The sequence below is a fragment of the Salmo salar genome, chromosome 15 (genome assembly GCF_965601325.2).
Source record: "Salmo salar chromosome 15, fSalSal1, whole genome shotgun sequence".
NCBI lineage: Eukaryota > Metazoa > Chordata > Actinopteri > Salmoniformes > Salmonidae > Salmo > Salmo salar.
In genome coordinates this window covers 44,071,520-44,094,841 of record NC_138305.1, presented here as the reverse complement: position 1 = coordinate 44,094,841, position 23,322 = coordinate 44,071,520, and the positions used below count along the sequence as shown (strand labels likewise).

At 42.7% G+C, this 23,322-nt stretch overlaps 2 protein-coding genes and 1 long non-coding RNA gene across 5 annotated transcripts in view; 1 reads left to right on the top strand and 2 right to left on the bottom strand.

The window, feature by feature from the left end:
• Positions 1-1,100: 1,100 nt before the first annotated feature.
• LOC123727273 (uncharacterized) lies at positions 1,101-3,217 on the bottom strand. The gene is made up of 3 exons (XR_006759179.2): positions 2,366-3,217; positions 2,039-2,268; positions 1,101-1,931 (listed from the first exon to the last, which is right to left on the bottom strand). It is a non-coding gene; the product is annotated as an uncharacterized LOC123727273 (long non-coding RNA).
• Positions 3,218-3,456: 239 nt separating this feature from the next.
• LOC106571410 (ralBP1-associated Eps domain-containing protein 1) lies at positions 3,457-18,632 on the top strand. Of its 2 annotated transcripts, XM_014144463.3 has the most exons (19): positions 3,464-4,214; positions 6,989-7,112; positions 10,090-10,283; positions 10,552-10,708; positions 12,175-12,239; positions 12,684-12,849; positions 13,063-13,126; positions 13,380-13,534; positions 13,693-13,811; positions 14,308-14,388; positions 14,836-14,923; positions 15,138-15,236; positions 15,389-15,461; positions 15,556-15,754; positions 16,019-16,192; positions 16,282-16,368; positions 16,471-16,610; positions 16,731-16,836; positions 17,007-18,632. In XM_014144463.3, exons 1-19 carry the CDS (start codon positions 4,062-4,064, stop codon positions 17,073-17,075), a joined length of 2,313 nt encoding a protein of 770 aa, XP_013999938.1. In that variant the 5' UTR covers positions 3,464-4,061; the 3' UTR covers positions 17,076-18,632. The 2 variants fall into 2 exon arrangements, with proteins under 2 accessions (XP_013999939.1, XP_013999938.1); XM_014144464.3 differs by lacking the exon at positions 14,308-14,388 and having other exon boundaries at positions 3,457-4,214.
• clus (Clusterin) overlaps positions 18,627-23,322 on the bottom strand; it is a 46,747-nt gene continuing 42,051 nt past the window's right edge. The window contains exons 3-9 of one of the 2 annotated variants that reach the window (XM_082961477.1): positions 23,134-23,282; positions 22,808-22,978; positions 22,158-22,605; positions 21,935-22,066; positions 21,373-21,599; positions 19,557-19,732; positions 18,627-19,430 (exon numbers count right to left, since the gene is read on the bottom strand). In XM_082961477.1, coding sequence (XP_082817603.1) covers positions 19,418-19,430; positions 19,557-19,732; positions 21,373-21,599; positions 21,935-22,066; positions 22,158-22,605; positions 22,808-22,978; positions 23,134-23,282 — 1,316 coding nt within the window. In that variant the 3' untranslated portion in view covers positions 18,627-19,417. 2 annotated transcript variants of the gene reach the window in all.

Genomic DNA, 23,322 nt, shown 5'->3' with positions numbered 1-23,322 from the left:
TAAATGTCAACATAAAATCACTTGACAAGTTAATGGAAACATAGATATTTTTATCTGTTCAACGAGTGGATTTTTCGAATAGAGGATGATTGGCGAATAATTTGTAAAGTACACGTGACGTCACCGCGTAACTATAAAGATCCACTCCACATTGCATTCTAAATGTCTACTGCTAGCAGCTATAAAACATTTTGTTTCTCTTTCAAGAATGCCTTAATTGCTTCACCTTTCATTTCTAGTTGGTCAAGTTTTACAATGTCACGGACCGTGTCAATACATTGGCACGTGAATAATTCGAATATGGCAAATAAGGCTACATGAGACATGAAACAGATAGGTGGGAGGGCATACAGGCTGTCACGGATTTATTAATACACAATTTGCCTAAATCGGTCATCAAAACAAGGTGACAATTTCGTCCAGATGTTTTTATCTACACAAGATAGTTAAATGGAAATGCACCCTAGCAGGTAATTGTATCTATTTTCTATGCGAACTTTATAAATGTGAAGAAAAAAAAACAGAACAAGTTAATAGGAACATCGCTATTAGCGAGGTTTCCATTCAACTGGTAACATTTCAGATTTCATTCGAAAAATTCTAAAATCTGCATAAAGACAATATGCGCATTTTCCCACCAGTGCTGTGTTTCCACCAAACTGACTGCCACCAGTGGTGTTTCCACCAAACTGACTCCGAAACTCATTTTAACTGCAAAATTATTTATGTGCACATCACGCACAGCCTTTTATCTGCAACAAGTACACTGCAGTTATTCTGCAATTACTCCATCCAAAATACCAGTTACTAAACTGCAATTGTTTTGTAAGGGTATTGATATAACCAAGCGTTTCCACCGACAGCTCTTGCATGATTTATTTTAGACAATTATCCCAACTTGTCTCGCCCATTTTGTTTTGTCAACATTGAAAGTTCACCGAAATATTGCCATCAGGCCTGTCATGAAATGTTTTAGCCGAAGTACTTTACTCACAAAAGTTTGATGGAAAGAGCGAAACAGACCTGCCAAGCATTGTTTACATCAGACAACGTGGCTCATTTTTTTAACTTGAGAAATACTGCACCAAACACCTTATCTAGATGTAAAATAGCTTGACTAAAACCTTGGCAAAAAGCATCAAAATTAGAGTTTGTGTTCTTAGATTCATTTTGACTATTGTCAGGAATTTATACTGGCTTTGTGCCTATGGTGACTCATGGGGGACAAACATCAATAACAGCCACATCGAACCACACTCTTAATACATCTGCAGGAACCCCTCGTTAAACTTCTATTGGGCTAACCAGTTAAGTCTAACTAAATTAATCAAAAATGTAATCTACATAATCCCCCAAAGTAATTCTCTCTCATTAAGGCCATCAACATGAACTATTAATGCTGTATAATGAAAGGAGGCAGGCGCAGGAATACGTAATAAGAGGTTTTATTTCTCCATTTAAAATAAAGTAGGTCATGAAAAAACAGGGACGAAGCCCAAAACAAAAAGACACACACAAAAAAAAACGAGACCCGTAATAACAAGTGCACAATACAGAGCACAGGGTCGCAACACCAATGGACAATAAATAAAGAAGCACAATGGGGAGGGGGCACACACTAATCAGGAGGAACCAGGTGTGCGTAGTGAGACAAGACAGACCTGAGTACCGGCCTCAGGGACAAGGTGTGGGTCAGTCAGGGTGTCAATGGTGAAAATCCCTGGTCAGCGAAGCGTCCAGGATGTCCACTGCAGGAACACGTCGCTACTCCTCTGGGCCGTACCTCTCCCAGTCGATGAGGTACTGGAGATTCCCCGCCTGACACCTCGAATCCAGGACTTCAATGACCAAGTACGACGGACCTCCCTCGATGTCCAGAGGAGGCAGGGCGTCACTGGGTCCAGCCTCAGAGGGGACCAGGCACCACTGGCCTGAGGAGAAACATGAAAAGTCGAGTTAATGCGGTAATCGGCCCGGGAGTTGCAAATGGTACGTTACCTCTAACTCTCCTCAGGACTTTAAAAACAGCCCCACAAACCAAAGACTCAGCTTCCGGCAGGGCAGGCGGAGGGGCAGGTTACAGGTGGAGAGCCAGACCCAGTCGCCTCACTGCGGTGGTGGTCGGCCTGTTCCTTGTGCCAACACACGGCCCGCTGGATACGAGTGTGCGCAGTGTTCCAGGTCTCCTCAGCGTGCCGAAACCACTCGTCCACCGCAGGGGCCTCAGTCTGGCTCAGATGCCAAGGCCGGCTGATTCCCCAAAACACACTGGAAAGGAATGAGGTTAGTGGTGGAGTGAATTCTGCACGTACTCAGCCCAAGGTAGAAAATCCACCCACTCCCCCACCAGTCCTGACAGTAATACCTCAGGAACCTGCCCACTTCCTGATTAACCCACTCCACCTGCCCATTAGCTTGAGGACAGTGTCCAAAGGGGAGACTGACCATGACCCTCAGGCATTCCATGAATTCTTGCCATACAAGTGAGGTGAACTGAGGGCCACGGTCTGATGCAAAAGGCAAGAATCGTGGTCACAGGCAATGGTCAAAAACAAACAATACCTCACAATCATACAAACAGAAAGAACTGAACTAAATAGAGAGCTGATGAGACCAGGTGAGAAACGAACACAGGTGAAATCAATAAACAAAAATGAAAGAAACAGGGCTACGTTCAAGAACACAAATAAAAAGAACACAAGGTTGACTAACAAAAGAAAAGCAGAACCTTACAGGTAGCGTACACAGATTTGCAGACATTATCGCAGGTGCAGCGAAATGTTTGTGTTTCTCGATCCAGCAGTGTAGTAAAACCTAATAATACAAAACAATACACACAATGTGAAAAGAAAGAAAATAGGAAATGTCCAAACGAATCCAATTAAGAAAAGGAGAGGCAGCCAGGAGAGGGGAAAGTGGATGAAAATTTGCTTGTATGAAATGAGACTCTCCTTCTCCAACACTTACTGTCAGTCAAATGAAGTTTAGAGGGTGAAAACCCAAAATAAATGTATAAAGTGATTAAAACAAATGTAGCTAGTTGTGCAAGACATTTTATAAATAAAGGATAAGTAACACATGTTTGCATGCGTTTTTAAATGTTTGCATGCATTCCTTCGAAAAAACATTAACTGATTCAAAGGGGGTGTGGCAGATTTCAAAATTGTTCTGAGAAGGACTCAGGAAGGATAAACTTCTGCTTCCTCACCAAAAGGAGGCTATCGAGGAGGGGAGGACCGTTTTTCCGTTTGCCTACAAACGAATTGGAACAACTCCTTGACCACTCAACACTTATCGGTTTCCGGGTTACGGAGATGAGAGGACGGGGAAGAGAGGGCGAAGGACGGACTTTTAATGACAAAAGGCCATTGAATTGAATGGGGAGACCCGTTCTATTCATTATATTTCTATGGTTGACATCCTTCATCCGGGACACAGTTAGTCCCCCCTGCCATGCAGACACGCGCTGACTCTCACCGTCTGTAAGATGACATCACGGGGCATAGGAATGGCGGCTCTGGCTGATGGAGGAAAGAGCCAAAAGACCCTGAAACTTTACTTCTAAGATAATTAAGAAGGATTCAAAATTGATTGAAACAACATACGGCAACGGAATAGAACCGGAAGAACTCGAATTCTGTTTGATTTACTGTTCAATAGCGACGTCCAGTCTCGGAAGTTGACTACTGGCACTGCTGACTTCAGGCTAACGTTGTTAGTTAAGCTACCTGCTAATATCCTATAGCTAGCTTGTTTAGCTAACGTTGGTAACAACGTCAGTCATTATTTACTCACATTTTATTGATTGATAAATTAATAATTATCCGAAATAAATCATTGTTCTAATTAGTCGGCACGTAATATTGCTACTAGGCTGGTTTCTGAGGACATTCACGAAGGTGAAATAAAAAATAAAACCCTTCTTGCCATAGCTAGCTAACTACAGTAGTATTTAGCTAAGCTGAGAAACTAGCAAAGCTGACCAGCAACGTCGCTCCTCTCGGCTTGTTATCACAAGGATAACAAAATTAGTCTGCTGATCGCGTACTTTTGATGCCATAATGGAAAGTTTAACGTTAACTGATGTGGAGCAAAAGTATTACTCTGATTTGTTCGTTTATTGCGATACGGACAACACCAAGAAAGTGGCTTCCAACGGCAAAGTTCTTGATCTTTTCCGGGCGGCCCAGCTACCTAGTGAGGTTGTCCTGCAGGTAAGCTAGCTAATGTATCAATCTGTGAAGTGTGATAGAGATTTGTTGTATGTGGCGTGCTTGTTGACTGGTGAACGTGACAAGACGCCTACTAACGTTAGCTAGTTAGCAAAGTGAAAAGGGGCTTTGCAACTGGCTAACTGCTAACCAAGTATACTACCCAGAGGAAGTTAGCAAGTTGCTAGCATTACATTATCTACATGCGCAAACTGATGTCAATAGACATGTTCTTTCAGCACCATATTTATTTCCAATGTTCTTCTAGCTGTCTTTCTGCTTGATAGTCTTACAATTTGAATAATTAGCTACCTAACAGTCGATAGCCCACTTCCTTCGTTGTGCAATTGATACTTAGTTGCTTGCTGGACTGGATACAAAGTTTACAATAATATTGTCCATATTAAACGGACAATCTTATTTGTATCACCTTGATTATATAGGTCGTTATCAATAAAACATCATAATACTGGTCAGAGCGTTCGATTTGGCTGCTGGGGGGTAATGCGACCCCCACCTTTGCTATTAACGACAATTGTGTGTGTGTGTGTGTGTGTGTAATATATATGTGTGTATGTATATTGTAAATATATAACCTTTAACTAGACAAGTCAGTTAAGAACAAATTATTATTTACAATGACTGCCTACACTGGCCAAACCCAGATGACACTTGGCCAATTGTGTGCCGCCCTATGGGACTCCCAATCACGGCCAGTTGTGATACAGCCAGGATACGAACCAGGATGTCTGTTGTGATGCCTTTAATATCATCACCTCTTGAACATAGAAATACACATTTCTGATTATTCCAAATGTTTAGCTCTATCATCCAAGTTAATCAGCAAGTAACTACATGCTTAATCATGATCTGTAAACATCCATTGATCATGTTTTTTCAGATAAGTGAGGGTAGCCTATTAATTTGGTATGTAGCTAAATGTATAGTCAAACATGTTATTAGCAAGCTAGCCAATTTGTCATGGTCCATCAATCAATGAAGCCTATCATGTCTGTCAATAGTGATTAAACACTCTTAAAAGCAATGTTAAAAATGTGATAATGATAGCCAACTTCGCTAGGTTGGCCTACGTTGATTGGAGAAAAAAGTACATTAGCTCTACTTACCACTATGTTAAGCCAAGTGTACAACGTTTCTACCGGTAGCTTACCAAGTAAACATTATCAGCTAACAGTACATCGGCAAATACAACCCTTCTGAGAGGTATTGTGAAACTACCCTAACATATCTGAAATTACATGATCAATTGATGTTTACTGATCATGATAAACATGCAGTTACTTGTTGTATAACTCTGATAGAGCTGAATTAGCTCCTGATCATGACTCCCATTTCCAGTACATTACACATAAGTAATTGGATGAATGCCTCTTCTGTACTGGGGAGTTTTGTTAAGAGCCCAGAAGCTTGGGCTGAACATTAATATGCATCACTTGCGGTACGGTATCTTTTAATATCAGCGAGAAATAATAATAATAATAATAATAAAGAAAAGGTTAAATTGATACCCACCTTTTTATAGGGTTAGTGAATATTTACCATTTGTGAAGTTATTTTGATGTGATATGAAAGTAAAGGGCTTTATGTTTCTAGACACGTATCGCAATTGAGAATCGATTCATGTTATAGATGGAGAATTTGGTTGTTTGGGCTGCAAGAGCCAGTCTACCTCTGCAAATAAGTTCCTTAGACCTTAAGGAGTAACGGTAGGCTCCTTTTCCTTAAGAGTGCATATTTGGCTCGAGCTAAATGTGTGCAATTGTTTTGCATGGAATAATCTGTAGTGTGTCATTCTATGCTCTTCAAGAGGTGATGATATTACAACCAAGTAGTTAACATTTATTTAACAATCCCTTGAAAACAGCACACAGTTGTCAAAGGTTTTATCTGAGCTAGGGGTCTCCTTGCCCCCCAGCAGGCAAATCGAAAGTGCTGCACCTTATTGTGACGGTTTATTGATAATGACCTATCCAAAGGTCAAAGTGCTCATTTGAATGATTTATCAAATCCAAGATGTGAAGTCAATAGAATGTGCATTGTAGCACAGACTGAGTTACTTCAACATAGTTCTGTTCAGCTTGCCTATTTCTTTGTATATTCGTACTATTATCAATTTCTGGGCTGACATCAACATTACTGACACGGTTGAAGGATTTCTGGGCTGTCTTTCATTCGAGGTGTCAGTTATTGACCGGCTCAGTCTAATTCCTAAGCCATTTGTCCTGGTGTACATAATTAACTTGCTATTTTTTTGGGACAGAATTTCTTCCTCCTGCAGAAACACAAGACTAATAGTTTCTGCTATGGTTGTTTAGTATACTGAAGAATAGGCTTTATACATGATCCATAAATCTGTGATGTGAAATGTTTCCTGCGTCTGTCAGTTTGACCGCCTATTTCCCATTGAAATGATGCTGACTCACTAGGCCTAGGCTGGTAGCATCATTTTTTATCAACGTTGGTCTAACCCTATAGCACTGCAATGCTAAAGGCGTACACCTCTCCATATTCAGATAGTGCATGTTCCTTTTAGACATTACAGACCGTTTTGTGCAGACACAAGTCACATTGCTCAGTAAGCACGCAAAGCAACAGCTGTCTTCCTGTGTTAGGAAGCAACGTCCTTGGTACTTTCTCTGCGAGAGACTGCAGCATTCTCCCCCATTATAAACAATTTGGCTCAAAACAGTAGTGCATTAACAGAATGAGTTTATATCACTCTACAGACTGATGTTGATAATATTTTGTCGTCTCAGATAACAGAGCTCTGTGGAGCCACTCGCCTGGGCCATTTTGGAAGGAGCCAGTTTTACATTGCACTGAAACTCATCGCTGTAGCCCAGTCTGGACTGCCTCTCCGGGTAGAGAGCCTCAATTCTGGTGAGTAAACATGTCTATAATTCTCCAACTATTAGAAATGGACCCCTAAAATATGGGGCAGGGTATAGCACTGGACAATGTTGAAATCTTTGTTTGCCTTGGTCCGGTTGGTCATGTTATCTTTAAAATCAGCCTGCCCATATTGAAGGGACAGTAGTAAAGAACACATGACTATACAATGGCATTTATTTGACTTCAAACATTGCAACATGAGAGCTGATTGCATAACTTCAAAGATGGAATAAGGATAGCCTACACTTACCAACTTCTTCCCTGATTCAGAGGGGTTGGGTTAAATGTGGAAGACCCATTTCGGTTGAATGCATTCAGTTGTGCAACTGACTAGGTATCCCATTTCCCATTTGAATCAATGGACACATAGTAGGGCCGAGACAATACCAGTATCGCGATACTCGTTATTATCATGGCAATTTAACAAAACACGAAGCAGATTTAACTTATTTAGGGAAACAGTCCCAATGTTGGAAACAAACATCATTAATGACCAAATATTGCAATACTGGTATCGTCACAGCCCGAACACATAGGCCTAAAATACAAATAAGGTATGTTTAGGTATTGAACTGAATTTGCTCCCTAGAGATGAGCTGTTTTTAAATGCGTAATATACTGTCAACATGGAGGATACGTGCATCACTTGGGCGACTCACCCAAGTCTCATATCTGTCTATTAATAAGCAACAGGATGCAAATATATGGATGGATCAGAGATGGAGCATTGGTGAGCGTTTGCAGGAAGTAAAGGCATCCCTGTAGGGTTAAGATACAAGGGAAGAATAGAGACTTAAGTCAACAGGAAATTGCACAACCCAAACGGCGGCTGGGCCAGTGAGATTGAAGTAAAAGACTCCAAGTTGCCCTTCAGAACATGAACATCAGTTTTTTTTTCCCCCCGTCTTTTTTACCCACCACCTTTTTTTTGTCTTGTGTTTGGTCTTTCTTTTCATACCACCATAGGAAAGTGGGAGGTAAAGGTTCATGGTCCCCCAGACTACCCTCCACACCTCCCCGAGAACACCCCACCCCTTTAGCCCACTACCCCAGTGTGGTGGACACACAAAAGCAAACAAACCAAGAAAAAAATAACAAAAGAATCACTCCCACACTCAAGCAATTACCCTGATAAACTACAAAAGGACATCAAAACACACACATTAACTCAACAAAGAAAAACAACTAGAATTGTCATGACTACATCAAGCGTTGTAAAGCACCTTAGATATATACACTGCTCAAAAAAATAAAGGGAACACTAAAATAACACATCCTAGATCTGAATGAATGAAATAATCTTATTAAATACTTTTTTATTTTCATAGTTGAATGTGCTGACAACAAAATCACACAAAAATAATCAATGGAAATCCAATTTATCAACCCATGGAGGTCTGGATTTGGAGTCACACTCAAAATTAAAGTGGAAAACCACACTACAGGCTGATCCAACTTTGATGTAATGTCCTTAAAACAAGTCAAAATGAGGCTCAGTAGTGTGTGTGGCCTCCACGTGCCTGTATGACCTCCCTACAACACCTGGGCATGCTCCTGATGAGGTGGCGGATGGTCTCCTGAGGGATCTCCTCCCAGACCTGGACTAAAGCATCTGCCAACTCCTGGACAGTCTGTGGTGTCCCAGATGTGCTCAATTGGATTCAGGTCTGGGGAACGGGCGGGCCAGTCCATAGCATCAATGCCTTCCTCTTGCAGGAACTGCTGACACACTCCAGCCACATGAGGTCTAGCATTGTCTTGCATTAGGAGGAACCCAGGGCCAACCGCACCAGCATATGGTCTCACAAGGGGTCTGAGGATCTCATCTCGGTACCTAATGGCAGTCAGGCTACCTCTGGCGAGCACATGGAGGGCTGTGTGGCCCCCCAAAGAAATGCCACCCCACACCATGACTGACCCACCGCCAAACCGGTCATGCTGGAGGATGTTGCAGGCAGCAGAACGTTCTCCACGGCGTCTCCAGACTCTGTCACGTCTGTCACATGTGCTCAGTGTGAACCTGCTTTCATCTGTGAAGAGCACAGGGCGCCAGTGGCGAATTTGCCAATCTTGGTGTTCTCTGGCAAATGACAAACGCCCTGCACGGTGTTGGGCTGTAAGCACAACCCCCACCTGTGGACGTCGGGCCCTCATACCACCCTCATGGAGTCTGTTTCTGACCGTTTGAGCAGACACATGCATATTTGTGGCCTGCTGGAGGTAATTTTGCAGGGCTCTGGCAGTGCTCCTCCTGCTCCTCCTTGCACAAAGGCGGAGGTAGCGGTCCTGCTGCTGGGTTGTTGCCCTCCTACGGCCTCCTCCACGTCTCCTGATGTACTGGCCTGTCTCCTGGTAGCGCCTCCATGCTCTGGACACTACGCTGACAGACACAGCAAACCTTCTTGCCACAGCTCGCATTGATGTGCCATCCTGGATGAGCTGCACTACCTGAGCCACTTGTGTGGGTTGTAGACTCCGTCTCATGCTACCACTAGAGTGAAAGCACCGCCAGCATTCAAGTGACCAAAACATCAGCCAGGTAGCATAGGAACTGAGAAGTGGTCTGTGGTCACCACCTGCAGAACCACTCCTTTATTGGGGGTGTCATGCTAATTGCCTATAATTTCCACCTGTTGTCTATTCCATTTGCACAACAGCATGTGAAATTTATTGTCAATCAGTGTTGCTTCCTAAGTGGACAGTTTGATTTCACAGAAGTGTGATTGACTTGGAGTTACATTGTGGTGTTTAAGTGTTCCCTTTATTTTTTTGAGCAGTATATATACTTTGTCAATCTTGTAATACTTAACTTGATCTGGTTAATAATGCAGTTAAATAATGGTTTTCAATATCAACACTTTTGTTGTGATAAGCCATGCTAGACTACAACAACTGACTAGTCAAGACAACTGGCTGGAGGGGATTTGAGGTAGTGCTGTTATCTAACGGTGTTTCTCATCCACAGTCAAGGACTTGCCTCTGCCTCGCTTTGTTGTGGCCAAAAATGAGCAGGAGGCCAGACACACAGCCATGTACCCTGACTTGGAGAACCAGGGGCCTTACCAGGGTGTGATTCCACGACCCCCGGGCCGAGGGCAGGTCAAGAAGGTGTCTGCCCACGAGGTCATCCAGCCCTGTGTGCCCACAGTAGAACCACAGGTCAGTCATAATAATTCTTCCCGTCTGGATAAGTAGTTTAGATATCATGCTCAATAAGAGCTGGTATTTTGATAGTGGTGAAAGTTTGATATAGCCTACATGTTGGAAAAAGCAAGAAAATCAACATTTATCTTATCAGATCTCTGGTGGAGAAATGCATTTGATACAAAACAATTTGTATTATATCCTTTTTTTTAAAGAAACTAACTGAAACAGATCTAACTTTGATAGACATACGTTTTATCTAATGTTATTTACCCGTCTGCAGCCCGACACCACATCCCCAGTGGTATCTCCCCACCAGTCCCCTCCCACCTCGCCTCATGCCTGGAGAAAACACAAACGGCAGGCCAGCGGGGGGAACGTAGAGAGACCTGTGGTGGTGGCAGGTGCTGTCTGGACACCTTTCAGAGAAGCACAATCAGGTACACACTGTACTCTGCAAACTGTATCCTCTGCGAAGATGACAATCTGGCAATGTTTCAGTTGGAGATGTCCAATCTTATTGGCGTTCACCATCCTGCAACTTTTGCATGTCTTAAATAAATGAGAGGTTCAGCCAATAAACAGAACTGGTTTGTTTCCTGACAGTGATGTTGATGTCATACAATGCCGTGAAAAAGTATTTGACCCTTTTCTAATTGTAGCTACTTTTGCATATTTTTTTTATACTAAATGTTATCAGATCTTCAACCAACACATAATATTAGATAAAGGGAACCTGAGTCAATAAATAACAAAACTTACGTACTTTTTTCATGAGCAAAGTCGTCCAAAAAGTTATACTTTTGACTCATCTGTCTGTAGAACATTCTTCTAGGGGTAGTGATGATCATCCAGGTGCTTTTTGGCAAACTTGAGTCAACTTTTTGGAAGAGATGGGTCCCATTTACGTCTGGTGAAAACCAAACCCTGCATTCCACAGTAAGAACCTCATACCAATGGTCAAGCATGGTGGTGGTAGTATGATGGTTTGGGGATGCTTTGCTGCCTCAGGACCTGGACGACTTGCCTTAATAGAGCAGAATTCATGGTTCCTTCTATCAGGTAATTCTACAGGAGAATGTCAGGCCATCCGTCTGAGCTGAAGCACAACTGGGTCATGTAGCAAGACAATAATCCAAAACACACCTCTACCTTCTTGCCCTTTCTGCTGTTGTCTGTGCCCAATAATGTTTGTACCATGTTTTGTGCTGCTACCATGTTTTGTTGCTACCATTCTGTGTTGCTGTCTTGCTATGTTGTCGTCTTAGGTCTCTCTTTATGTAGCGTTGTGTTGTCTCTCTTGTCGTGATGTGTTTTGTCCTATATTTATAAATTTTTAGTTTTAATCCCAGCCCCTGTCCCCGGAGGAGGCCTTTTGGTAGGCCGTCATTGTAAATAGGAATTTGTTCTTAACTGACTTGCCTAGTTAAATAAATAAAATAAAAAGTCAACATGAAAATGGTTAAAAAGCAACACATTTTAAGTTTTGGAATAGCCTAGTCAAAGTCCAGACCTAATCCCAATTGAGATGTTGTGGCAGGACTTGAAATGAGCACTTACACTCAGAGATATCTGTGGGTTTAAGGGGGCAATTACTTTTTCACACAGGGGAATTAGTTGTTGCAGAACTTTGTTAATTAATAAAACAAATATACAGTTTGTTAATGGTAAACTCAGGTTCCCTTTATCTAATATTAGGTTTTGGGTGAAGGTCTGATAACATTCAGTATCAAAAATATGCTGAAATAGAGAAAATCAGAAAGGGGGCAAATACTTCTTCACCGCACTGTGTCTCTGTAGTCCAGTCCTTCAACAGTTCTTGAGTATGCTCTCTACTGTAGCTAGAACGATCTTTGTGTAATCTAATAGCACTGTCTGAGGCTGTGTAACTATCCTCTCTCCATAGGACCTGTGGTGGCAGGTGATGGGATGTGGTCTGCCCACTCACCTCCCCTCGTTCAGGAAAGCTGGGTCAGTTTGAAAGATACTTATCCCCCCTCCTCCAGCAAAATGCCACCAATGCAACTCTCACCAGTCCAGATAGTGCAGCAAATGCTTCCATGGACCTGTCATCTGTCTCACTTAAAGGCAGAGATGGAGCTTTATCTTAACTTCTTGTCTAGCCTACTTCACTATATGCTCTTTTTTGGATGGCTTCAGTTTCCCCTTCATAAAAATACATATTTCACTGCAATAAATCAGGAACAGTTCTGTGTCCAAATGAGCAAGATTCATTGTAAGTGGGTTGAGGTATTTGAAAACAAACACTTGCAAATCCACTTCTGATACTCTTCTGTTTATTTCCCATCGTCCCACAGTCTGTGTATTCATTACCTATTAGTACTATCACAGCTCTTCCAAAGGATTGTTTCAATCTGTTATTTTCCTCTAAATGTTTCACTTGGCTGCCTTTAGGAGAACTCTTCCATACGAACGGTTGCGTCTGTTGCTACAGCCAATGAAATCCAAAGACAGTCCAGTAGCGGTTATGACGACCCCTGGAAAATCACGGACGAGCAGAGGCAGTATTACATCAATCAGTTCAAGACCATCCAACCCGACCTCAATGGTTTCATTCCTGGTAAGTAGAGGGATCTTTGTCTGGAATAGGGTTGTAACTTTCCAAAAATGTCCAGGAGGTCTGGCAAACCAGGGAATTTAAGGACATTTTGCAACCCTAGTTTGGAACCACCTTTTACACTTGTTCCCATTTAAAGATTACAGGGACTCTGGCTGTTACACTACAATGATTGGCCAATCACTAACTGACTTTTTCCCTTTGTCTATATTTCAGGTTCTGCCGCAAAAGAGTTTTTCACTAAATCAAAGCTACCTATTCTTGAACTGTCCCACATTTGGTAAGTTATTATGTGTGCTATTGGCTTTAGTTGAGATGCTCCCCATATGTAATGAAGACATTATATTATGAGCTATCTGCTTCAGTTTTAATCTAGGAAGCTATATCAAAGAATGGAAAATATAACCTTCGGTAACTCCTCTTCAATTAATGAATTTGGCTACCTGTTAGTGAATTCACAAGGGATTCCAGCAGTTTGCAATGCATGAGTGGGTTTAAAAAATAAAAATATTCTCACATTCTTTGCATTACAGGGAGCTTTCGGATTTTGATAAAGACGGGGCGTTGACACTGGATGAGTTCTGTGCTGCATTTCATCTGGTTGTTGCTAGGAAAAATGGCTATGACCTTCCCGAAAAGCTGCCAGAGAGTCTTATGCCAAAGCTTATTGACTTGGATGACTCAGCAGGTAATAGCTCGTACTCTCCTACTGCTATATATTCAGAATCTGTCGAAATCTGCCCCGGGGACCATCTGCTGCAGACAGTTGATTTATGAAACACGGAAAGAAATAAGCGTGATTGAATGGAACAGTCATCCTGATGGTATAAATGTTCCATGTTCTAGAGGTTCCAGACCAGGCCCCTGACGTCGGCTACTCAGGCTCCCCCGTGGAGGTGACCCCAAACAAGTCCCCCATGCCCTCACTCAACCAGACCTGGCCTGATCTCAACCAGGGCAACGAGGTTGGACACAGCACCACCCCATGTTATCACTGTAGAAAAGGACATTATTGAACTTTTGCCTTTCCAGCATTTTGTAAATGACTTCTCAATTAAATGATCGATAAGGTCCTTTCCATTGTGAGGTGTTAGTACCTATGCTCTTGCAGGACTTTCCTGATTCAGTACCTTTCTTATCCATTTCTGAGAAACACCACTTAGTACTTACTTAATTTGCATGCTGTAGATGTTTTGTCAGAAAGCTGCAATTGTTGATATTCTCTATCAGTCCAAAGTCAGTTTGCTCCATTTCTGTTTAGCTTGTTATCACTAACCAGTTTCTAGCCAATATCCATCCCCCCTCACTATTACTAATGGATGATATGTGATGATAAATGCAGTTCATCACCCCTCCTGTGGGAGAGCAGTGGGGTTTGTAACTGGGTCTGGAATCATCCTGTGTGTGACGATCCATTGAGAGGCCTGTGATGCTGATGTATTTCTGCTCTTGTCTCTCTAGCAGTGGGAGACTTTTAGTGAACGCTCCTCCAGCTCACAAACTCTGACCCAATTTGATTCTAACATTGCACCAGCTGACCCTGTAAGTCAATCACCTAGTTTGCCTGTTTCTGTATTAATGATAATATTTACCCTTGGCCCCTTGATCTCTCTCTTAGAGTGCATGTACTTAATTCTACTGAATCTGCCACTACAGCGGTGTCAATGCGATTTTGCTTGCTTGGCTGATTGGATACTCAACTTTCTGTCCCATATTAAAAATATGACATTGTGGGTTCTACAATATATTTATTGATTTATTTTCACCTTTATTTAACTAGGCAAGTCAATGTCCGGGCTATTTGATCAATTATAGCAGTATGTCTTCTGGTTTCTTAAATCTGCATAATTGCCACGCAGCCTTTTCTAACCTTATAAACTTTTCTGACAGTATGAAAAGAGTTCTCTTTACAGTCAGAAAGGGAATGGATAGATTCCTTAAGGCATTATTGTGAGCTAATGATCAAACAAGAAACCATTGTCCTGACAGGATACAGCTATTGTCCACCCTGTTCCCATCCGCATGACGCCAAGCAAGATCCATATGCAAGAGATGGAGCTGAAGAGAACCGGAAGTGGTAAGATGGTTTCCCCATATGATAAGAGTGCTTAAACATACACTGAGCTCTGTCCTCTAAAGCATTGTTCACTTTTGAGACTCCATTGACTAGCAACTCTCACAAATTTGACTGGGAGTGGTGAAGGGATGCACTGTGCCTTTTTCTTTTAAGTTTTTTTTTTTTTTAAACAGTTCTTAACGGAATTTACTGTTTTTCTTTCTTATTCCTGCAGACCATACACATCCTACCAGTCCCCTGATGGCTAAACCACCTGAGCTCTCTGAAGAAACCAAGCTTGCCACCTCTATGAAGTTTGTAACAGCTAACTCTGGTAAGTGTCAAGGGATGTTCCATTATCATAAAGAACTTAGGACCATTACAGTTTGTAGGTAAATCTATTGTAGAAAATGTCATGTGACCATGATTATATTGCATTTCCTTGAGGAATGGTTAAACATAGAATACTCATGTTCTTTACTAAAGGTGATGGTTATAGCAGTTCAGATTCATATACTTCAGATCAAGACCCAATTACAAGTGTTGTAACAAGACAAAGGTAAGTTGGTCTCAATGTCTAGAGATAATAGATGCTTTGTTTATTGAAGCGCTTTTGAACAGTAAGCTCACTAGCTGTGTTGTCTGGGTTGTAGGTCTAATTCTGGGACCTCTCCTGAAGGTCTAAAGGTGGCGGTTGCCCCCCCACCGCCCCCTCCCAGGCCCAACGCCTCCCACTCCCGCTCCTCCTCGCTAGACATGAACAGAAACTTTGCCGCTCACCCCACAGGGCCACAGCAATCCGGAGTCGTGGCCTGTCCTCCAGCCATACCTCCTAGACCGCTACCCACACAGGTAGGAAGCCAATACAGACAGAAGAAAGTCAATCTCATAGCAGAAGAGATGTTGCCACCTCTGGGTAGTCTTTTTTAATAGGAAATATACACATTGAAATGCTGAAATCTCTTCACTTTGTCTTTTTTTGTTCATACGCTCTATTCACTCTACACAGACTACTTAAAGTCATTGACCATGTAATCTCCAGTTAAAGGTTGTGTTCAGTTTTCAACATGCAGTGTTAAGTCTGAACTCTGTCTATCCTATCCCCTTTGTCCCCAGACCTCTGGTCCTCATAGTGGGCATCGCTCGGATGAGGGCCTGGCAGCTCACTCCACTACCTCGCCCCAGCAGATCCCAGAGCAGCCCAACTTCGCTGACTTCAGTCAGTTCCAGGCGTTCGCTGCCTCAGATCAGCCCAGTGACGACGGGGAGAAGCACCCAGAGAGTCTGCCAGTGAGTCAGACATGCAGTATAATACAGAACCTGTTCAATCAGCCGTGCTCTGTTATAAGAGACTGAGACTGTGTGTGCTCCTTTCACAGGTAGAGAAGTCTACAGAAGGGGCTGGGCCTTTGAGAACTGTGAAGATTGACAACCAGGAAGAGAGAGCTGCAGCTACCGTGAACTCTGTAAGTAGTGGACTTACTGAGACCATGATGCCAATACTGGGGGCCTAAATATCCTCATTTGTTCAGATGATTTATACAGTGGGTTTGTTTTTTTCCTATCAGGCCAAAGGGTCCATGATGGCCCCCCCACCCAAACCTGTCCGCCGGAGACTGAAATCCGAAGACGAACTCCAGGATGAGGCCCTCCCCCCAAAGTCTAACGTCATAGCCACTGTTCTAGCTACACTGCCATCCATTCCCAGGTAGGAACAGGGGTTTCAAAGGAATCTGAATAGTGACTGGTCTGTGGTTGTTGATTATACATTAGATTTCGTAATTAACATCAGCAACGAACTTAAAACTCTCTTGAATACTTTTTACAGGTCTGTTGGTAAGGATAAAAAAGCAATTCAAGCCTCTATCAGAAGAAACAAGGAAACCAACACAGTTTTGGCCAGACTCAACAGTGAATTACAGCAACAGCTAAAGGTATAGGAGTGATTACAATAATACATGCATGCATGCTAGCTATTCTGTTACTAAAATGAACCTGATGCTTGTTTTGGAAAATGTTATCTTCACGAAATCCAAGCCTTTAACAAGGTTAAGCTTTAGTCCTCATTTGAGGATTGTTTTATCTTGTTGTTTTTAATTCATAGGACTTACTAGAAGAGAGGATATCTTTGGAGGTTCAACTGGAACAGCTCAGACCATTTTCCCATTTGTAACCTGTGTGTGTGAGGAGGTCAAATCCATGAGAGAAGATAGGAGAGACCTGAAGGGGCCTTTTGTGTGACGCACATGTTATCTCCACTGCCCACTCCCTCTGCATTCTGCTGTCTCTTCTGTGGGAACCAGATGGACTGACTGACCGACCGTTGGTCGGACTGACGGTCGGACTGACGGTCGGTCGGACGGACTGACGGTCGGTCGGTCGGTCGGTCGGTCCGCAACAACACACCCTGACTCGCCCTCATCAGACAGAGAACAGTCTTTCCAAAGGGACTGGGATAGGAATGTTACAAATATTGGCACTTTTATTTATCAAAGAAATAGCAAAGATTATTGTGGACGTCAATCCCTTATACTATATCACAGGCCCCGAGGCCAGACGGACAGGCACTGAACTGGAACTTGAGTCATGGGGTACTGAAGGCCGAGTTCCATCCCTCATTCTTCCCCATGATGACAAGTGTCCAGTAAAGGAGCACTCTGGGGTCTGCCTGTGCGGTGTGTGGGCCTGGTCTCCTGGGACCTGTCGAGGACAGATAATCATGCCAGTGTAGGCATTGGGAGGAGTCCACAGGAGATGACTCTATCCTGGAGTGCTTTAGACTGATCATGTGACAGGAATTCATTCATGTTCCAGTTTATTACAGCATCCCGCTACGTGGAGGGCTATTCTGTCCGTGTGCGTCTCTGTATACGTGTGTGTGCTGTATGTATGGTGTGTGTGTTTGGATTTATTTGGGCACGCAATGGTTACATAAACGGCATGATGAAATGAGTGTGTATGCAATTTGTTTTCTTCTTCCACTAGTCTTCTGCAATTTAATCTGTAACAAAATGAGCTGTGTTACTATGTGAAGTGATTGACCCCCAGATGACAGACCACCTTTTTGTTTTTGCTCCTGGCTCTGTAGTTGCTCATGCTGACGCTGCCTGTGCCTCTCACGGTACATAAATTGAATCAGTCCTGCCCCAAACACAAGGTTCCCTGTGAGATATGATAACCAACTATGGAAGCGAGACCAGAATGAAATGACTGCACTTTTCCCCTGTTTTTTTCTTTTTGTCCCCCCCCCCCCCGCATGTTGTTCATGCTCTTATCTAGTATGAAGACAGTGCTTAAATACAAACCACTTGATTTCTACCTGTTTATGGTGTCTTACCTAGTCTGACATTTGTGTTGGTACCTACACCTTGTATAACTGTCTATTTTTGTTTTCCTGGAACTTGTGTTTTCTTAACCTGTCTTCAAAAGCCTTACTCCTGGCGTTCAGGTTTCCACTGTAATCTATTCTCCTTGTATTGAACCAAGTTGAGCCTTCTTTTCCCTGCTGTTCAGGTTGATGTACTGTATAAGGGGTATATTGTATATAATACACACCTTTTGATCTCATATGTACATTTGCATTAATTGCTGACTAACAGCAAATATTCTATTTAATTGCTTATATTATGGCTGTGTGATCATAGATGTTTAACTGCATGGATGTATCTCTGCAGAATGAACTAGCAGCTGTGTGATTTTTACACAAAATAAAAACTGCACAATATTTTAACTGCCTTTTTCCAGGTCTATTTTTTTTATTGCTGATTTGACTCAAGGAAGAACTTAAATGTAGCAATACACACATTTGTAACACTATCAATTTATGCATTCCAGTCTGACATACAAGATGACTTCTCCCCTGATGTAACATTTCTCTAGCAAAATGTATGTAGTGTGTATAAGCTGGAAGTAGACGCCTAAGTGGTGTCCATTAGTTTACTCCAGTTAGGTGAGGGGGTTAGGGGAAAATGTCAAGGCAAAGGGTGGCAACTTTGAAGAATCTCAAATATAAAATATTTTGATTTAACATTTTTTGTTGTTGATACTACATGATTCCCTATGTGTTATTTCATAGTTTTGATGTCTTCTATTATTCTACAGTGATTGTAGGAAATAGTAAAAAGAAAAAAGCCCTGGAATGAGTAGGTGTGTCCTAACTTTTGACTAGTACTGTGTGTATATTTACAAAACAATATGGGGGATTGGAAATGATGCAGACAGAGCACAAAGTACAAAATAAAAAGTTCCAATTCACTTGAAACAAGGAGCAGTGAGCAAGTTTTACTCAAAGGGTAACATTAGTACTTATATTCTTCTTTCTCCTCAAGACAACAGGATTTGGTGCACCATTTCTAGTTAGGTTCTTTATAGCAGGATGAACTCTAGTTACACAGAACATATAGGAATACAATAACTTGTAATAATCAACAATGTTGAAGACGTAGGTTTCACTTCTATTCTCTTCTCTTATAGTTGACTTGTGAAATCATCCTGAACATTGGTGCGCTCAGATGTCTATTTCACCACTCTGGAAAGGGAATACAGTAAGTTATAATACATTTCTTGTCATTGTCACATGGTGCAGTTGAACAATAAAAAATAAAGCCTGGTTTGATTTACAATATTATTTGTCTGGTAACAGAGCAGTACTCACACTGTTGTCTGTTTGTAGCGGTCAAGGGCCTCCTGTGCCACCACCTCTGAGAACTTCGGGTCGTTCCAGGTAATGTCTCCAGGCACACTGAAGGTCATGGCGGGGGTGTTAAACAGCTGCACAGACACGGTGGTGTCCCCTGGTTTCTCAGGGTCCTCCGTGTCCTTGGACATGACCTTGGAGGAGATTAAGACATTTCAACATACAGTTGAAGTCGGAAGTTTACATACACTTAGGTTGGAGTCATTAAAACTCATTTTTCAACCACTCCACAAATTTCTTGTTAACAAACTATAGTTTTGGCAAGTCGGTTAGGACATCTACTTTGTGCATGACACAAGTAATTTTTCCAACAATTGTTTACAGAGATTATTTCACTGTATCACTATTCCGGGTCAGAAGTTTACATACTCTAAATTGACACTACCTTTAAACAGCTTGGAAAATTCCAGAAAATGTCATGGCTTTAGAAGCATCTGATAGGCTAATTGACATCATTTGAGTCAATTGGAGGTATACCTGTGGATGTATTTCAAGCCCTACCTTCAAACTCAGCGCCTCTTTGCTTGGGAAAATCAAAAGTAATCAGCCAAGACCTCAGAAAATAAATTGCAGACCTCCACAAGTCTGGTTCATCCATGGGAGCAATTTCCAAACACCTGAAGGTACCACGTTCATCTGTACAAACAATAGTACGCAAGTATAAACACCATGGGACCACGCAGCCTTCATACTGCTCAGGAAGGAGACGCGTTCTGTCTTCTAGAGATGAACGTACTTTGGTGCGAAAAGTGCAAATCAATCCCAGAACAACAGTAAAGGACCTTGTGAAGATACTGGAGGAAACAGGTACAAAAGTATCTATATCCACAGTAAAACGAGTCCTATATCGACATAGCCTGAAAGGCCACTCAGCAAGAAAGAAGCCACTGCTCCAAAACCACCATAAAAAGCGACTATGGTTTGCAACTGCACATGGGAACAAAGATTGTACTTTTTGGAGAAATGTCCTCTGGTCTGATGAAATATAACTGTTTGGCCATAATGACCATTGTTATGTTTGGAGGAAAAGGGGGAGGCTTGCAAGCCCGAAGAACACCATCCCAACCGTGAAGCACGGGGGTGGCAGCATCATGTTGTGGGGGTGCTTTGCTGCAGGAGGGATTGGTGCACTTCACAAAATAGATGGCATCCTCTATGGCTCTTCCAAATGGACAAAGACCCTATGCATACGTCCAAAGTTGTGGCAAAATGGCTTAAGGACAACAAAGTCAAGGTATTGGAGTGGCCATCACAAAGCCCTGACCTCAATCCTATAGAAGATTTGTGGGCAGAACTGAAAAAGCTTGTGCGAACAAGGAGGCCTACAAACCTGACTCAGTTACACCAGCTCTGTCAGGAGGAATGGGCCAAAATTCACCCAACTTATTGTGGAAGTCTACCTGAAACGTTTGACCCAAGTTAAACAATTTAAAGGCAATCCCACCAAATACTAATTGAGTATATGTTAACTTCTGACCCACTGGGAATGTGATGAAAGAAATAAAAGCTGAAATAAATAATTCTCTCTACTATTATTCTGGCATTTCACATTCTTAAAATAAAAGTGGTGATCCTAACTGACCTAACACAGGGAATTTGTACTAGGATTAAATGTCAGGAATTGTGAAAGACTGAGTTTAAATGTATTTGGCTAAGGTGTATGTAAACTTCCGACTTCAACTGTAGGTCTATTCATAAGACCATGATAGAAAGAAATTGGTACGATGTAAGATACTTTAGTAATAGAATCCCCATGCAGACTATGGAGTCTCACTGTTTCGATCTTGAAGATTCCATCCTTGGTGTCGGTATTGTTGGCCAGGGCAGACACCCAGCCAAACTGCTTGCTGAACAGGTCCAGCAGGCTGGATGTGTTAGACATCTGCTCCTCAAACCTCCTCAGTTGCTTGTTGTACTCCTGGGTGAACTTCTCAGCCATGGCCAGGGCCTGCTCCAGCTCCTCCTTCAGAGGACCAGTCAGAGGCTTCTTCCCAGAGCAGTCTGGACGAGAGAACATCACTTCATGTAATACACAACTATATAGTCAACAGGGTTGCTGGTGTCCCTTTAGCCCTATGTCAGCAACTTCTGGTGTGATGTAATAGCAACTTATTATACTTGACTCAGCCAAGGCATGGCTTTATGGTATCATAGAGACTTGAAAATGTAGGCGTACAAGCCGGTGCATGTTGCATGATGAATGCTACTCACTGTGATGTCAGTGCCAAGGATAATCCTGCTTGCTTTTGTTCAGGCCTGTTCTGACCTCTGAGTTATGAAGCACTTGGGTTATGTGAATGTTGCAAAAGAGAAAAGACAAATGTGAAGGGCTTTACCAATATCCTGGATCGCTACACATTTTTCACACTCTCCTCGCAGTTTAATGCAGCCAGCAGAATTGCGACGTATCTCTCTGCAGGTCATACCGGAAGGCTTTGTCACAACAACATCCTCATTCACACTCCCCTCTGTGGAAAAAAGACCCAAAGGTAATTTCATGTGACTCTTTACATCATATTATGGTCTAATAACAGTTGTTTAATTAGGGCTGAGGCATACCCTCTGAGGGGTTGATGTCAAAGTTAGCATCTGCGTCCATGAAAGGCCCCATGGAGCCAAAGATATTCCAGGCCATGTCCATCATGGGAGCGAACATGTTGTGGAACCCATGGAAGTCTGGATCCTTCAGAGGGGACCTGACCACACGGGAATGCGCCTCGCCCGCCTTTGCCCTCTCTGCTCTCTCATTGGCTCTCTCACCCTGACCCCAGATGCTGGGCATGCGGTACGGGCTGGGGAACATGGGAGGGTTGAGGGAGCGCATGCGGTCAAACACCCTCATGCTGTCAATGAAGATGCTGTCCACCCCATCGGCCACGTTGGAGTAGCGCTCCTCCAGGTTCTGGAACCTCCAGCTCTGCTCCTGGTCCTCTCGCTCCAGAACATCCATGTTCTCCCCGTTGATCCAGATGGAGAATGGAGAGGTCCTGTTCAGAACCTCTTCCAGCTGAGAGAAAACAGGAGAAAGCGGCTAGTACAACAGTAACCTATTTTATTTGGAAGGATTGTATAACAATAGCTTAAACACATTGATCAGCTGTACTGCCCATCCCTGTGTAAGCCTTGCTCACGAAACATATTTGAGCTACAATTGCAAACCAATGTGGAGATTGATTGACGATAGTTGAGTAGTGTAGTTGAGGCGGTACCTGTCTGCCGACTAGTCCAGCGCCACTGCTGCAGGTCCTGGAGTAGTACTTGATACAGGTGTTCTTCAGGCAGGGCTTGCACTCCTCCCACAGAGACTGCATGGTGCCATTACACACCTCCTGCTCCTCACTCAGCTTCGTCTCCATCTCCTGAGCTGCCTTCAGAGCATCCTGATAAACAAGCACAGCAACAGGGTCAGTGGCTGGGAACTACTGTAATCACCTAGGAACCTGTATTAGGTGATGAATTGCATACAAAATGTACAAGTTGATCATATAGTGACCAAAGCTCAACATGTACAGTATGATGCTCAAATACACTGTACCTCTTTTTGCTGTGTAGTTTTCTCCAGGGTACTCAGGAACTTCTCATGGTCCTCTCCAGACCTCTCCATCACGGTCTTCATCTCCTTCACCCCACTGATAGCATTTTCTATCTGCTTGTCCAGGTACTTCATTCCAAGGAGGGAAATCTCTGCCAATAAGAATCGTTGCATAAAAATAAATCTCCAAAG

What these genes read in the sequence shown, in the direction of transcription:
- LOC106571410 (XM_014144463.3), top strand. Translation starts at nt 4,062, where the DNA reads ATGGAAAGTTTAACGTTAACTGATGTGGAGCAAAAGTATTACTCTGAT. An exon ending in TGCCCACAGTAGAACCACAG is followed by an intron (nt 10,284 to 10,551) that starts GTCAGTCATAAT and finishes ACCCGTCTGCAG; the next exon opens with CCCGACACCACATCCCCAGT. An exon ending in AGTGTTGTAACAAGACAAAG is followed by an intron (nt 15,462 to 15,555) that starts GTAAGTTGGTCT and finishes TCTGGGTTGTAG; the next exon opens with GTCTAATTCTGGGACCTCTC.